The sequence below is a fragment of the Camelus ferus genome, chromosome 14 (genome assembly GCF_009834535.1).
Source record: "Camelus ferus isolate YT-003-E chromosome 14, BCGSAC_Cfer_1.0, whole genome shotgun sequence".
Lineage (NCBI taxonomy): Eukaryota > Metazoa > Chordata > Mammalia > Artiodactyla > Camelidae > Camelus > Camelus ferus.
Window position 1 is genome coordinate 7,631,106 of NC_045709.1, and position 15,365 is coordinate 7,646,470.

Genomic DNA, 15,365 nt, shown 5'->3' on the forward strand with positions numbered 1-15,365 from the left:
GATTCTTAAAAATTATGTCCTTGAAACTTCTGAAAAATCATCAGTTTCACACTGAAAATCTGTGATTCCCGTGATCTGCAAAAGAGTCCTCCTGCTGTCACTCACAGACTTATAAAAAACATTCTAGATGTCAATAGCATAAACTCTCCCTAGAGGTGGAAAATAATCCCCACTAATCCTTCCCCCATGACCTTCCCTCCCCTCAGCCATCGCCAACATGACAGTGCATGGCCGTGAGTCCAATAAAATGATTTCATTTCATATGTTTCAGGGCTTACCTGTCTACCGTGTGTGTGAGGGCTCTTAGAATAAACTAAAATGGTATCCCTTGTTTATTTGTCACTTGGTTAAAGCAAAGGAAGAGAAAACCTTCATTGAAAGGTTTTGGTTGTTGACTTCTGTGGCTGATCAGATGCCACAGTAATTGGGAAAAGATGGCATTTCACTTTCCACTTCTCATATATGGAAGCATATTCAGAAAGGCAGAGTAATTTACTGGCTCAGTGAGGGGCTAAGAGAGACTGAACAAATCTCTGGACCTCCTAATTCTGTAATTGCTTCCTTAGACTTTTATGTCTCTGCAGATGTGCTTGTGGGTTGGTTTTTGGTTTTTGGTTTTTGGTTTTTGGTTTTTGGTTTTGTTTTTTTTTTTAAACACTAGGGATGCTTTCCATAAAATTTGATGTGACTTTTCTGGGCTAGTAGCAATGCAGCAACAGCCTGCTTGGGGGTAATGCCATCGAACACCTAATGTTCTTAACCTATGACATGCCAGCGCCCCACTCCCACCCCAAGTCAGACAGCTGAGTACAGAACAGAATGGCGGGCTGATTCCGTTGTATGCATCCAGCCTTTACAGACCAGAGCTTCACCCTCCTTAGCAGGAGCGGCAGTATTCCTTCTTCCTGAAATGATACCCATTTAGCACCTTCATGACCTTGACAGATTGGCAGATCTCCTGAGGATATTTAAATAAGAGGAGGTTAGAAGGCAGCCGTCCACTGTGTTCTGTACAGCCCTGCACTTATACAGAGCCCGAAGGTTTCAGGGAATTGGTCAGTGGTGAGTCCCTCTCATCTAAGTGAACAGGAAACCGATTTCTGAAACTAGGCTTCGCTGCCTTCTAAAAGGAGTGAAAGGGGGAGTTTTTGCAGGTTCAGCAGTGATGTGGGGTGTTTAAGGACTTGGTCTCATTGGGGTCATTTGTAGCTCAAAATACATCTGTGGTTCTGCGACACCAAGCAGGACCGGCAAGGGACGTGGTGTGTATGTTGGAGCCTCCTGGGCTCCCAGCCAGAGACAGAGTAAACTGTGGCATTCTGGAGCATCAACGTAAATGGACTTCGGACATTCCATCCGATATTTATTGATCCCTTACTTCATACCTGGTATTCTGCTCGGTGCCAGGAGGACAGAGTGAACCAAACACGGTCCCTTCCATCTGGGAGCTTACAGGCTTGCAGGAGAAGGCAAACGTTTGAGCAGTTTTGAGTTTGGGACTTTATCTTGTAATTCCTGAGGAGCTGTTGCAAATGTTTAAGGTGGTGAATGATACAGTGAAGTTCACACCCTGTGAAGGATGGATCCGAGGAGGAGATTGATGCCTGGAAACAACCAGGAGACCATTATAACATCTAGCTGAGAGATGCTGCTGCTCTGGACTAAAGGAGCAGCTGGGGTGACGGAGGTGGGGAGCGGGGCAGAGCCTAGAGACAAAAGGAAGAGTGGGCTTAGGGGAGATAATAAGGATACAGAAGATGAAAAATGTCATGGCCACCATTTTGCACATGTCAAGAGGTGGTTCAGTCAACAATTATTAATAGGGTATTAGTTTTCCAAAGCAAAGAAGGCCTAGTCTGCATAGCCCACAGTCTTGCTTATAAAATGTATGTGAAGGTGTTCAGGTCCAAAATTTCCAGTCTTCTTGTAAGAACTCCATTTTAAATAAATAACACATCCAAACAATGCTTTTATATACGTGGTTATACACTGCAAAATGAGAGTGGTTGGTAAGGTAGGGTAGGGCTGAACGGTGGGCTGAAAATTTGTTTGGAGTGTTAACTTTGGTACATGCAAGCCTCAGACAACTGGCTGAACTTTCTGGAGCCTCGTTTTTCTGGTCTGTGACTATTAGGCCAGTAATGTTGCCTCACGAGTCTGTTGTGAGAATGAAGTGAGACTGAAGCCCTGAGAGCAGCAGGCTGCCAGGCTGGCAGTCTCTCCCTAAGGCTACTGACTTGCTGCTTTTTTTGCCTTTCCTCTCCCACAGGATGCTTTAAAACCTTGCACTTTCTTTTTCTTCTCTGTCCTAAGCCTTACTTGGCCTTGGACCTGGAGACCAATATAAAAATCTACCTGTGTAGTTACCCTAATACTTAAATTCTTGAAGGAGCTGTCATGTGAAATGCTTGATTTCCCTGAAAAAGGCATTTATTGTTTCTCTCTTTGTCTTTGATACAGGACGTCAGCTGCAATGAGATCACAGCCTTGCCTCAACAGATAGGGCAACTGAAATCCTTACGAGAACTGAATGTCAGAAGAAATTACCTTAAAGTTTTACCACAAGGTAAAAACAAAAGGAAAGAGGGGAAAATGAATCAAACAAGAAGTTTTATTAGTTTGTTTACCTTTGTGAAGAAGGTAGACCTAATCATGTTTGTGTGTGCCTGTTAATATTAATTCTAATTTGAGTTTCACATGCAGATAACAGAAAAGTTATATAAAAGTTGTAATTTTAGTCAAGGCTATAGTAACAAAATCATTCCCCTGTATAAGGCTCTGTGTGTGTGTGTGTGTGTGTGTGTGTGTGTGTGTGTGTGTGTGTATTCATTTGCTCAGGCTCCCATAACAAAGTACCACAGACTATCTTAAACAACAGGTTTTCCTGCAGTCTGGAGGCTGGAAGTCTGAGATGAGGGTGTTGGCCAGTTTGGTTTCTTCTGAGGCCTCTGTCCTTGGCTTATAGATGGCCGTCTTCTCCCTGTGTCTTTGCATTATCTTCCTTCTATGTCCTACTCTCCTCTTCTTATAAAGACACCCATCATACTGGATTAGGGCCCATTCTAATGACCCCATCAATTATCCTTTAAAGACCCTGTCTCCAAATACAGTCACATTCTGGTGGTACTGGGGGTTAGGACTCCAACATATGAATTTGGAGGGCACACAATTCAGCTCCTAACAAAAGGCACCTGAATTGCTTTCGGTATGGGTGCATGATGTTCTGGACCATCCAGCCAACAGTTTAGTTGCCATGCTTGGTCCTGCAGATCCAACTGTCAGGGTCTGGGGCTTTGGGGATCTGGGAGTCCTGATTGGGAACCCCCAGTGTCTCGAATCCATACTTCAGGAGAGGGTGCTGCCCCTGCTGAACTGAAACTTGGACTGATATCACTGGTCATTTTGATGAATGTCTTGACGCCTGGAGGCAAGGATGGCTCCGCATTGAGACTCGATGCCCCTGAAACACAGCATTAATGCTGAGCACCCCCAGACAGCCCCACTCAGGGCCAGACTCCAGCAAGCCCTTCCCTGCAGCTGTGATTGCCAGAATGTGTCTCTCTGACATGTGTTGAAGTTCAAGAAAGAAGATACTCAGTGAAAAAAAACCTGTAAATCAACTGTAGTTCAATGAAATAAAAAATGAACATATAAAAAGATATATTTATTCAGAAATGTTGCACCATTAAGAACTTCGACAAGCAGCCTTGTAGATGGTGGTGGATCCAAATTTGATATTTTGGGATTCTCCTTTGGCCCTGAATCAGGAATGAGTTGATGAACAGCAGAACACTAAATATTTTCTCTAAAACATATTCTGGTTTTCAAAGATCACGTTTGATTGTTTTCATTTTCATTTTAGGACACTAGGCATACCTGATTTCAAAAATTATGTTTAAAAATACAGCTCAAAGCTAAAGCATATGTTTGGAAACAGTCAGCATTTGGTTAATCTGACTCTAATGCAGCTATTTGAGAGCTGCCCTGCCTGATTTTTATTATTCTGTTCCTGCTTCATGATTTTTGGCTTGAAATGCTTCATTATGCAAGGCAAGAAAATGGGGCTCATGAAAGGGAAAGAAATGAATAAAATGTAATGTGCTTTATAGATGGGAGTTAAAGTGTTGCCTGCCATCTCTGCCTTTCTCATGCTGACTAGCATTTTAAAGAAGAATTAAAAACAATGTCAGCATAAAGATTTATTACTTTATTACTTGAGATGACTTGGTATAAAAACACTGATTTTTCATTCTGTCATTGTGCAGTTCCATTACTGAATGGATGCAATTGTTTTTCCTGGTTTGAGGAAGTACAAAGAGAAGACTCTTACTGACAGCAAATTCATAAGCGTATAACCTTTCATAGCGTTAAAGAAAACTTTTGTTTAAATTTAAGCTCTTGTGTTAATTATTGAGAAACCGTCACAAATTACTGAACGCTTTCACTTTCAAAGGAAAAATTTAGTTTAATCATTTAACAGTTTCCTGTAATAGTTTAGAAGCATGTGGGAAGAAAATACATTTGTAAAATTGAGATACTTGTTTTTCTGACCACTCCTTACTCTCTCAACTTAAAAGCATTCCTTTCCCTAAAAAGATCAATTGGAAATTTCTATACTTTCTATAATTATATTTTCTCAGGTTCAGTATTTTAAAATACACACAGGGCTAAAACTTCAGTTTACTGGAAAATCTTTTTTTGTTTTGGGTAATAATTTCCTGAATATCAAGTTTCTTTTTGCTTTACTCTGGAGAACTCTATTTAACAAAAGAGCATTGATAATGCTCTCAGGCAGTGAATTTAAGACTTTCCGTATTTACTTACTTGTTTTTCCTCTTTGAGTACCCCTCCTCATATGCTTTCAATTTGAGGAGGGGGGAAAATGTTGGTGGCCTGATTACCCGTGTCAGTTTTGTGGTGATTTTACTATAACTACTGCAAGGGTGGGGATTATTTTGTTCTTTCTGGGACAAGGATGGACAGAGGATTAAAGTGGTCATTCATTGCCCTTCTTTGCAATGGAGAGAAGTGGGATTCATTGTTTTTCTTCTTACTCCCTTTTCCTGCTCTGTCTCTTTTGACCTCTTCTGAGCTGGAGTTGCCATTTTCTCCTCCTTTTCCTTATTGTGCAACTGTCAGGTTCTAGCTTTCCTAAACTAAGATGGTAATTGTGTTCCCAACAAGCGCTAAAAGGAATACTCATTATAAAAATCATTTCTTACTTTATTTAACTGTAAGTTGCCTTCCTTCCCCCTCCTACTGTGTCTTCTAGGAACTTAGCTCTCTAGTCTTGATTAAATGTCTTCATTTTAAGTGGCAAATTGCTGCAGATCCGGAGTCCAGTTAAACTTGACCACTGATTTGCCAACCTAACTTTAGTGAGTAAAGTTTAGTCAGTAAACCATCTGAGAGACGGATTAATGTTACTAAAATTTACAGTAAGGAGATAGTCATTTTATGTATAATCCCCCTATTTCTCAGCCCTCTTTTAGACACAAACTCTGAAGTGGAAAGAGATCTCACTTTTCCTTTTCCTTTGACCTTGGTTCTCCGGGTCCCCTCCTTCTCTCCTCCACCTCTAACTGCTCTCAAAGCGCTTCGTCCAGGCAACCAGGACGAGTGGGGTCTGAGGCAAATCGTAGATCCTGCTATTGGTGGGAGAGCTGGGTTTGAGCAGAGAGTTACTCAGGGCGATTTAAAAATCCACATCCTGAGTTTCTCTTACACAGCCCCCTGCCTGTCACAGACCTGAGTTTGGGGGCTGCTGAGTTGGTGCTCTTGTGCCTCTGTTCTAGCATTTCAGTCTCATGACTCTTTTCTTTAATACAGAGTAATTACTAGGTATGAGAGAGGGAAAGTCCCTTCCACACCTAGAGCAAGTTGAACTCAGAGAAGAGAGACTGGTTGCTAAGTGAACCTTTGTTGGTGGAACTTGTAGTCTTGCTGAGTAATGGGAAAACTCGGCAGAGGACAGAGGGGGGAGTGGAGGAATAGTATTAATTCTTTCTCCAAGCCACTGCCTTCAGTTTTTTTCTTCTTTATATAGTGCCTGCCCTTCATCTACTTGGGAACTCCTTGGGTATTTGAAAGCACAGTGTATCGGTATATCACCCCCTACTAGGTTTCATAACAAACATGGTGAGGCCCGTTCTGAAATGAACCCCCGTGGCCTTTGACAAGGAGATCTTAGTGGTTTGCCCCGTGTCACTGTACACGTCTGGCATTGCTCAGCCTCTTTGCTCTATGGAATGTATTTGACTTTGTTTCTTGCAGCTGCCAATGTCGGTTGGAATGCTTGAAATTACTGAGTGTTTACTATGCCACTGGGTGGGGATTTTAAGCTAAATATAATGTTCTGTCTTGTTTGTGAAGCTGCAGAAGGCTTTTTTAAAGCGGTAGAATAAAGCCTTATCAAATCAGGATTATAGGGTCTGTTGCAAAATTCCGAATTAGATTGCACTTAACTTTTTAAAGTAGAGTTAAACAATCATGAATGTTTCTTGTGACGAGTTCTGAGATTATGCAGCCCACATACATTGAATACATGAGAATATGTTGTACTTAGCATATTATTCATACTAGCGAGCTGTTTGAATACAGTTTGAAGTTAAAACATAGGCATGTCTTGTGTGGTGTGGCTTCTGTGGTTGTTTTGCTGGGGAAAAAAACCCTTTTCAAACAATAGATATTGTAAACGTCAAGTGTTTCCAGCTCTTAATAGAACTAACAACAATTTAAAATTGTTGGGCCCCCAATGAAAGCTTTTCTCACCCCCTTTGGTAAAATTTTATATACACATAACATACATTCTTATGACCAACTTGCTTTTAGTTATGCTAAATGATATATTTCTTGATAAGCAGAAAATTAATTTTTGAATGTTTAGCCATTTAATCTTGTTGCTTTCTGAGTTTTTTTCTTTCTTTCTTTCTTTTTTTTCCCCTGTTCTTTTAGAACTAGTAGATCTTCCCTTGGTAAAGTTTGACTTTTCCTGCAATAAAGTGCTCGTGATTCCCATTTGTTTTAGAGAGATGAAGCAGCTGCAAGTATTACTGCTTGAGAATAACCCTTTGCAGTCTCCTCCAGCACAGGTGAGGGGGTCTCACGGCAAAGCTGTACCCCAGGGGATGCGCCACCGATAGCGCCTAGGCAACTCTCAGCAGAACAGGTTTTGTTATTTTGCTGAATCAATTAGTATATGAGACATGATCATAAGCAGTCCCAGCCTCTTAAAAAAATGAAACCTTGAATGATACAGTAGGTTGTCCTTTGCGACATCAAATCCCTTTACCAGCATTTGCCTCACTATTCTGGTCCCGGCAACCCTAGAATTATGATGTTTGATTATTTCAGTTATTCAGTTATTATGTTGATCATTTGTACGTGCATTTGAAGCTTTTCCATGGAGCGTATAGCTTGCAAAAAGAGTAATAGACTTCTTAAAAGTTAGCCAGAAAATGGAGTTTAAATATTTTTAAATATGATTGTCAGTTATTTAGAGACAAGATTCAAGCTCAAATGTTAAACTTGTGAGAACAAAATGACATATATCTGCTTTCAGAATTGGAACAGGTCAGTTATCTGATGTCTATACTTTTTGCACGATTTATACTTAAACCTATGTCTTCTAGAATTTTGCAGTTGGGTGCAAGAAAAACTGGAAATTTCTTGAGCATGTTTTTCTATTTGAGTTGCATTTGGAGGAAATAATTGCCTAAAATCTCACCTGTTTTGGAGAGGTCAAATTTGGTGGTCATTTTGACATGGTACTTAAAGTGGAAATGCAAAATTAAAAACATACAGAATGAGATGTCTAGTGTTTACATTTTGTTTTGACATTAAAAAAAGAAATATTTATTATTAATTTCTCCCTAGATTTGTACAAAGGGCAAAGTACACATATTCAAGTATCTGAGCATCCAAGCATGTCAGATTAAGACAGCCGACTCCCTTTATCTCCACACCATGGAGAGACCACATTTACACCAGCACGTGGAGGACGGGTGAGTGTGACCACCTTTGGCTAAAAGCCTGTTTAGAATTAGCTTAGGCAAAGACACTCCTGGTAACTATTTCCAAAAATCCTCTTGTTTCATTCAACCAATGCAGATTTATAAATCAGCATTTCAGCAACTTTCGGAATAAGAAAAAGAAAATTGATGCTGTTGGTAACATTCTGGCATCTTTCAAATCTCATCCACCTCCTCCTGTTCAATAGTCAGTCCTTCCTGAGTGCTAGGAGCGTGTGTGCGCACGTACACACATGTATATGCACATCTGTCTGTATATCTCCTTATAAATAAGACCTATCATATAAATATAGGTATTTTTTACTTATCAGTTAAACAACCATATCAAGTTCAGACATGCCTTTTTAAATTAATTTTAATGTGTCTTCATAACATTGTTAAGAAAAACTGCATCTTTATTTTTTAAATTGTCTTTTAAAAACACACCGTGCATGGTTTTGCCATTTCCTGTTTAGGATGGAAGCTTTGGAATCGTTTCACATGTCCTTGGCCATTTTGTGGCATCATTTCAAGGCAATTGGGCCTTCAATTTTCAGAAAGCAAAATTCTCACACTGAACACACTTGTAGAAATGCATGTTGTTTTTGAGACGTGTTCACTGCAGAAATCTTTCCTGAACTTTTTACTGAAAAAGTAAATATAGTGACTTAAAGTCTCAGCCTATCCTAATGGTACCTTCATATACTGCTCAAAATATGTATTTGTTATTTTATCTTTTTAAACATGATATCAAATTTATTTAGTCACTGGATAAAAGTCTACAGAATTATTGAAAGTTATGACATTTCTTAACGTGAGGTAAAAGCAATTGGTAGTTTTTGCTTTTTTATATGCTAGAATCAGTAAAATAAGAAAACTGTTAATTGTTTCAAAAGAACAGACCACTCAGAGTGTAATTCCATGAAATCCTGAACACAAAGAATTTATCTGGTACTCTATTTGGATAGTACAAGTTTCTGTCTTAGCATCCTCTCATACTGGGCTGCTTTGTTGCCTTTTGGTAATAATAAGAACTTGTATAGTAAAGTCATTATTTGAATGTAAGTTGATGTACCTTGTTGTGAACTTTGTGATTTTAATTTTTTCTAAATGAATTCAATATCAATGGCATCTATCCCAGCAAGAAGGATTCTGATTCGGGCGTTGGAAGTGATAACGGAGATAAGCGATTATCTGCCACAGAGGTAAAGTTAGTGATCAGATTTTTTTCCTTCTGTGCCTCTGGATATATCTGCCTGCATTTACTGAACTCCTCTCTGATAAAGGGCATTAATGCATCCTCATGAGAACGTGCAATAATTAACTTATTTGAAATCCTCGCGGTGTTATATAAACATTAGCTGTTGTTAGCTTTTCTGCATCTTTAATACTTTGTAAATGTCTCAAAAATAGAGTCCCTGCCTCCTTCTCCTCCTACCACACCCCTCTCATTATCTACAATATTCTTGAATGCTTAATAAATATTATGAAATGACTAAATGGTGTGCAAATACCCCGGAGGCATTTTTATTAATACGTTTTTTTAAAGTGACAGTTATTTAGGAAAAATTGTTCTATGTGTGCATAAATGTTAAGGAATCAAATGTATACTGCATTTTAGCAGTTCATCCACAGGAAATGCATTTTTGAGTAGCCATAATTTTTATAGCATTTTTTGTTTTCCTAAAACTTTTAGATTGTGTCTTTTTCAGATAACTGGATAGAAGTTTGGTTATTTGTGAGCTAAGAGGCCTCCCACACTAGCGCTTCCTAAAGTGGTTATAAATAGCTCGCTTAGAACATTTGTTATCTTATTTATGGTCTGTCTGTTAGGTTCTCCAACATCTTTCACTAATATACCGTTAAATGGGGCTTCTTGTCCAGCGAAGCTAGGAGGGGTAGCCGAGGTAGGGGATGGACGTATCATAAGGTCTTCCCTTTTTGAGGGAACTTATTGAGTTTTGTGGTTATTGAGTTTTGAAACATTATAACACTCTTTGACGATGTAGTTAATAGTTCAGTTACCCCATCTAAAGAATTCACATTTTTTATGCATGTATGTAAGTCCAGGAAAATGCTTTTTTCCCTGTTCTTTTCAGGCCTTTGAGGTTTAATGTAGCTAAGATATTTGAATTTATTTTCCAACAAAATACTTCGTAAAGCAATATATTTAAAAAACTAAGATACCTTAAAATCTTTCTTAAAAAAATCTAATACAGACTGTTTCAAAAAGAAGAAGAGTTAGTAAGCAGAGAAAGAAGGCCAGTATCAGTAAAATAAAATTACCCTCATGAAGCCACATGAATAGTTTACTGTGGTTCCCTGAGGGAGAAAATACTCAACACATTGCTTTTATAAGTTGTGTTTAATTCAACTCCCTTAGCTTTATTAAAACTCGTAAGTCCCCTGAAATATCCCATTGTTTCAGAAATTATGCACCCAAGCTTATTTTCTATTAAATTAAAACAGACTCTGCTTTATCCTTTATCTGTCTTCTAAGGATAATTAAGTTCATTAATAAAACATTACACAAAGAACTTCATTATCCTTTTGTTCTCACTTAGCATAAGTAGGATGCTAATAGCTTCCCTAAAGGAGGCCAAGCAAGGATTTATTGTCTCCCTTTATAACTAGACGCATATCTTGGAATTTTGCTAAATTTTTAAGATGGGAGGAGGGTAGGAGGAAGGACCACAAAAAGTGTACACATTTTCCCCTTGGCCCTTTTTTCTTTTTTTTGTCTCACATTGTAGCTCAGGTAATGACCTGAGAACACCTCCAAAAGATTTGTTTTTTACAAAGATAAGGGTTCCGAAGTATCCTATGTAGCTTTCTATTTTACTTTATTTGGCAAATACGTTTTCATGTGTGATCAGTTAATCTTGCTCCCTATTTACATCTCAATGTGGTACTCAAAAGTCACACCTCATTCCATTTCTTTGGCTGTTTCCCTTATCTGATTGATTTAGCATTTGTCACTCAGACGTTTAAAACGTATTTTTTGCAAGATAAACAAGCAAAAAGAAATACAGGGCACCCTGAATAGCTGTGTCGTGAATGCAACGCACATATGTTTTCTGCCAGTTTCTGAACAATTTGTACACGTGTCCAAAAGTAAAGGAACGCCTTTCTCTGAAAGTCACAGCCTTTAGGAACAAACCACAGTCACCTGAAACGTGCTCTGTGGAGATTCCTGATCCCTGTGATTTGAAAAGCTTTTCTCAAAACAGCAACACTAAAGCGGAGACATAGAGAAATACATGAGGCTTCGTATTTCATTTATGACAGAATATCTGAAGAAACTTCATCAGTTAGTGCAAGGAAACAAGACCCCCCCCCGGGAGAACTAACTGATTACAATCGAAGCATTATGCTGAAAATTGCGCAGAACTCCTGTTCCTGTTAAGCACTACAGTTGTTCAGCCCTTTGATATATTTAAAGCAGCTTCCTCAGCCTCAAACAGGGAAATAACTGAAGCTTCGTGTTGCACAGAAGATGCCCTGTAAATAAAGGAGATGTTGTCCCAGAGGTGGACTGCCTGCTTTTTTGTGACTGGCCACGTGAAACCTTAAGGTAGTTTTGGTAAATGAGTGTTGTCGTCGGACCTCCAAGCACCATTACTGTTAAAACGATTGATTAGACGCAGGGCTGATGTGATAGTGTATTTATAGTTATTTCTTTGTTCTGTCAGGTGTCACACAGTCCTTCTCAGTGCCCCTGACTATAGCTCTTAGGTAACAAAATATCATCAGGTACCTGAAAAAATTTCAAATCAAAACATATGTACAAAGAAGTACATGAATGTTAGCTCAGTGGACTTTGGCAAAGTGAATACACCCACATAGCCAGCTCACAGTTAGAGAAACAGAATTTGACCAGCAACCCAGAAAGCCCCCCCTTGTGCACCGCCCCCCCCTCAAGAGCAGCCACTATCCTGACTTCAAACACCATAGATTAGTTTCGCCCCTTTTTGAATTTTATAAGTGGAATTGTCCTTTGGTGTCTTTTACTCAACATTATGTTTGTGAGAATCACGGTATGTCTTTTTAATCACACAGCATTCTCTTACTCTGCACTGATAACACTTTTCCCTTGAGTGATGCAGCGCCCTGTCTCTTTTCAGCCTTCTGATGAAGACACCGTTAGCCTCAATGTGCCAATGTCAAATATCATGGAAGAAGAACAGATCAAGGAGGACTCCTGTCATCACCTCAGCCCAGTGAAAGGTCTGAGAATGAAGGATGGGGAGGAAGGGCTCGTTTTTAAGTGTCAAATGCCACTTTTAAAATATGCAGAAATATGGCAACAATTATAATTAATGTTTATGGAGTATTTCCTATGCACCAGGCACTGTGCTAATCTGTGCAGGTGATCTCATTTGAAGTTCAAAACTCAGATGGGCATCACCTCCATTCTATACATGAGGCAACCAAGTCTCAGAGAATTTAAGTAACTTGCCAGTGATCCTGAAACTAGTAATAGTAGAGCTGTTCTCATTCTGAAGATATATTTAAGATTCTTTATACCCATTATTAGAAAGAAAATATTGATATGTAGGTATACTATTTAGGACAACTCTAGCTATTGTAATGCATAACATCCCCAGATTTCATTGGCTTATTCATATAATCCAAAGTAAGTCCAAATGGAAGTTAGCGATTGCCAGGCACCTCTCCTCTACATGTTGATTCAAGGACCCAAGCTCCTTTCATCTGGTGACTCCGCCGTCTTTAATACAAGATTTCCAAGTCTGTCTGCTTCAAGTCATAGGGGGAAGAGCATGGAGGTTTGCTCCAGGGAGGTTTTTATGGGCCAGGCATGGAAGGTCACCAGATCACATCTAACTACATGCAAAGGTGGGAAATGTAGTTGGGATGTGTGTCCAGGAATCTACTTGACTCTGGACAAGTCAGTTGACCTTAATTCTCTCACGTGAAAATGAAATGATTAGATGAGGTGATTTCTCATGGCTTGTATTGCTCTAAGATTCTCTGGTTCTTTGATAATCACCAAAGGATCCCCAAGCACTCAGTGTCTTGCGTACCCTCAAAATCCTAGTAATATATTTCAGATCTTGGTGAGAAGCACTCATTTGATTACATTATGGCAGTATTTTGACTGCTCCTGTTAATTCAGTGACTTTTAAATAAATTGTAAAATGTGTGTTTACTGATTTGTGGCAGAGACTGATGATATATGGATAGTATAGAACTACATTATACACATTATCTCCTTAATGGTTTGACTGTGCTCTCACTGGTGATGGGAGAGCCAACTTGAACTCTAGTGTTTGCTTTCACTTCTTATGTTCAAGTTTTTAAGTTTAGCATTAATGTTGTTCCGAGATGTTGACTGGAACCATACATTGTCCAAAAATATAACTGTAGACTTTATGCAGAAATATGACTGCCACTTTATTAATTTAGATAATCAGTTTAGATAAGATTAATTTGATCTGTAACATTATACAGTATAGGAGGCAATGTTTTAGGCATATTTTTAAAATAAAAGAATTATATAATTTGTTACCAGTGAGTTTTCTCCCCTCTGTTCTAGACGAAGGTATTCTGCTGGCTAGGAGTCCTGAAGGTGGGGTGGCCCTACCCGATATTTTTAGTCTCCAGATCAGAGAGAAGAGATCTGCTTTTGCCCCTCTTGCCTCTCCTGTACCAGCTAGAACTCACTCTAGTTGAATGTGCTGTGAGGCTGCTTTCCCTCCATGGGGCCCTCATCATAGTCACTTCTTTTGTTGTTATGATTTTGGGTCCTTACTTTAGTCTTTTCCCACACTCGTCCTTGAAATTGTTCACTACTTAATGATAAGAATTGGGTTTGGCTGATTTTTAAATCCCTGAAATGTTTAGCATCATACCTGCCACTTAGCAGTTGCTCAGTAAATATTTGTTGAATTTTGAATTTGAAATACTTCCTTGTCACACGTTATTGAGAGCACAAAAACCAAAAAGCTTTCTTTTATGCTTTCTTTTCTCTGTTTCTTAAAAAAAAAAAGAAATTACATTTCTTTCATAAGGAAGTGAGCCATAAGGAGGCCTTGACTTTTATATTCATTCTGTTTGGGGCTTCCCATTTCTTTTTATTTTCTTCTTTTTCCCCCTCTTTTCACCTTTTCCTCACATCCTGTAAGGAAGGGAAAACTTAGGTCATACATATACCTCCATCAATGGTAACAGAGAAGATTGAAATAATTAGATGATGTGTTTAAGAGTCATCTATGTTGTGCTCATCTGTTCATGAAATCATGCTTTCTGCCCTTTCTATAAATTTTTCTAATAGGGGAATTTCATCAGGAATTTCAACCGGCATCTTCCCTTGTGAGTGACAGTGACAACCCAGGAGAAGAAAGAGACCAATTTTCCCACGGAACAGACGTTCTCCATTCAGAATTTATAAACTATGTTAAGGCAAGTTGAAGATCCACTAATTTTTAATTTATTTACTTCTGTTTGGTGCCTTAGAATTTAAGTTTAAGGTTGCCAATCCATCACCTTAGATAAACGTCAGCTTACTGCCACCTTCCTCAGGCCTTTTTAACATCTTCTTGAAGCTCATGTGTTTATTTTCTGACATTAGGAGCTTGTCCATCCGTACCTCTCCATTTGTCTATGTATGTGTGCGATTTTTCTTTTATATTCAGAAATTACTCAGCTGTCCAGTAGTCACTGTATCGCATCAGTTAGCAAACTTACCAGAATTGCCACGACTGTCCAGTAAAAGCTAAAATAGACAAGGTTTCACAAACTCTTCAACGTATTCTAGGCGAATGCTTTTCTTGGGAGTATATCCATAGTAGAAGGAGAAAAATGGAGACTTTTAAAATGTGGAAATGAGTATCTTCTCTTTTTGGAAAGGTCAGTCTGAGGACACTGATTCCCGAACTGACATAGTGGCACTGAGGTGTTGAAAGGTTGGATGAAGTCACTGAATTGTCAGGTGAACCTTTGTCATAGTAGCGGCAAAAACAAGAGAGAAAAGCCAGTCCTTGGTGAAACTGGTAGTTAAGGTTCCACTTTGTGACATGATTAGGTGCCTTGGTATGTGCCTGTCAGTCCTCAAGGTCGTGGCACCCAAGAATCACAGGTACTGTTTTTGGTAAAATTCAGATTCATTGTGGCTTGTGAGAGACGATGGAATCTGAGTTACTGTGTTAAAATCAGGCATGGGGTCTCTCGGAGCTGCTCCTTATTTCCTGAGGATGGTGTTAGGATGGCTGGGCTCTGTCTAGACTAGCATCCCTGGGCATCCAGGGGACTGGGAGAGAAATAGCTGAATTGCACAGTGGATGAGACCTTGGTGTGCTCAAGAGGTCTTTATACCCCCAAGATAAAAATAGTGAG

The 15,365-nt window shown here is 39.1% G+C and overlaps 1 protein-coding gene across 3 annotated transcripts in view; it reads left to right on the top strand.

The window, feature by feature from the left end:
- Nucleotides 1–15,365, top strand: part of LRCH1 (leucine rich repeats and calponin homology domain containing 1) — a 169,822-nt gene that overhangs the window by 105,345 nt on the left and 49,112 nt on the right. For all 3 annotated transcript variants that reach the window (XM_032496143.1, XM_032496141.1, XM_032496142.1), the window contains exons 4-9: nucleotides 2,461–2,566; nucleotides 6,955–7,091; nucleotides 7,876–8,003; nucleotides 9,151–9,214; nucleotides 12,134–12,236; nucleotides 14,305–14,432. In XM_032496143.1, the coding sequence (XP_032352034.1) occupies nucleotides 2,461–2,566; nucleotides 6,955–7,091; nucleotides 7,876–8,003; nucleotides 9,151–9,214; nucleotides 12,134–12,236; nucleotides 14,305–14,432 (666 nt within the window). The remainder of the gene's footprint in view (nucleotides 1–2,460; nucleotides 2,567–6,954; nucleotides 7,092–7,875; nucleotides 8,004–9,150; nucleotides 9,215–12,133; nucleotides 12,237–14,304; nucleotides 14,433–15,365) is intronic.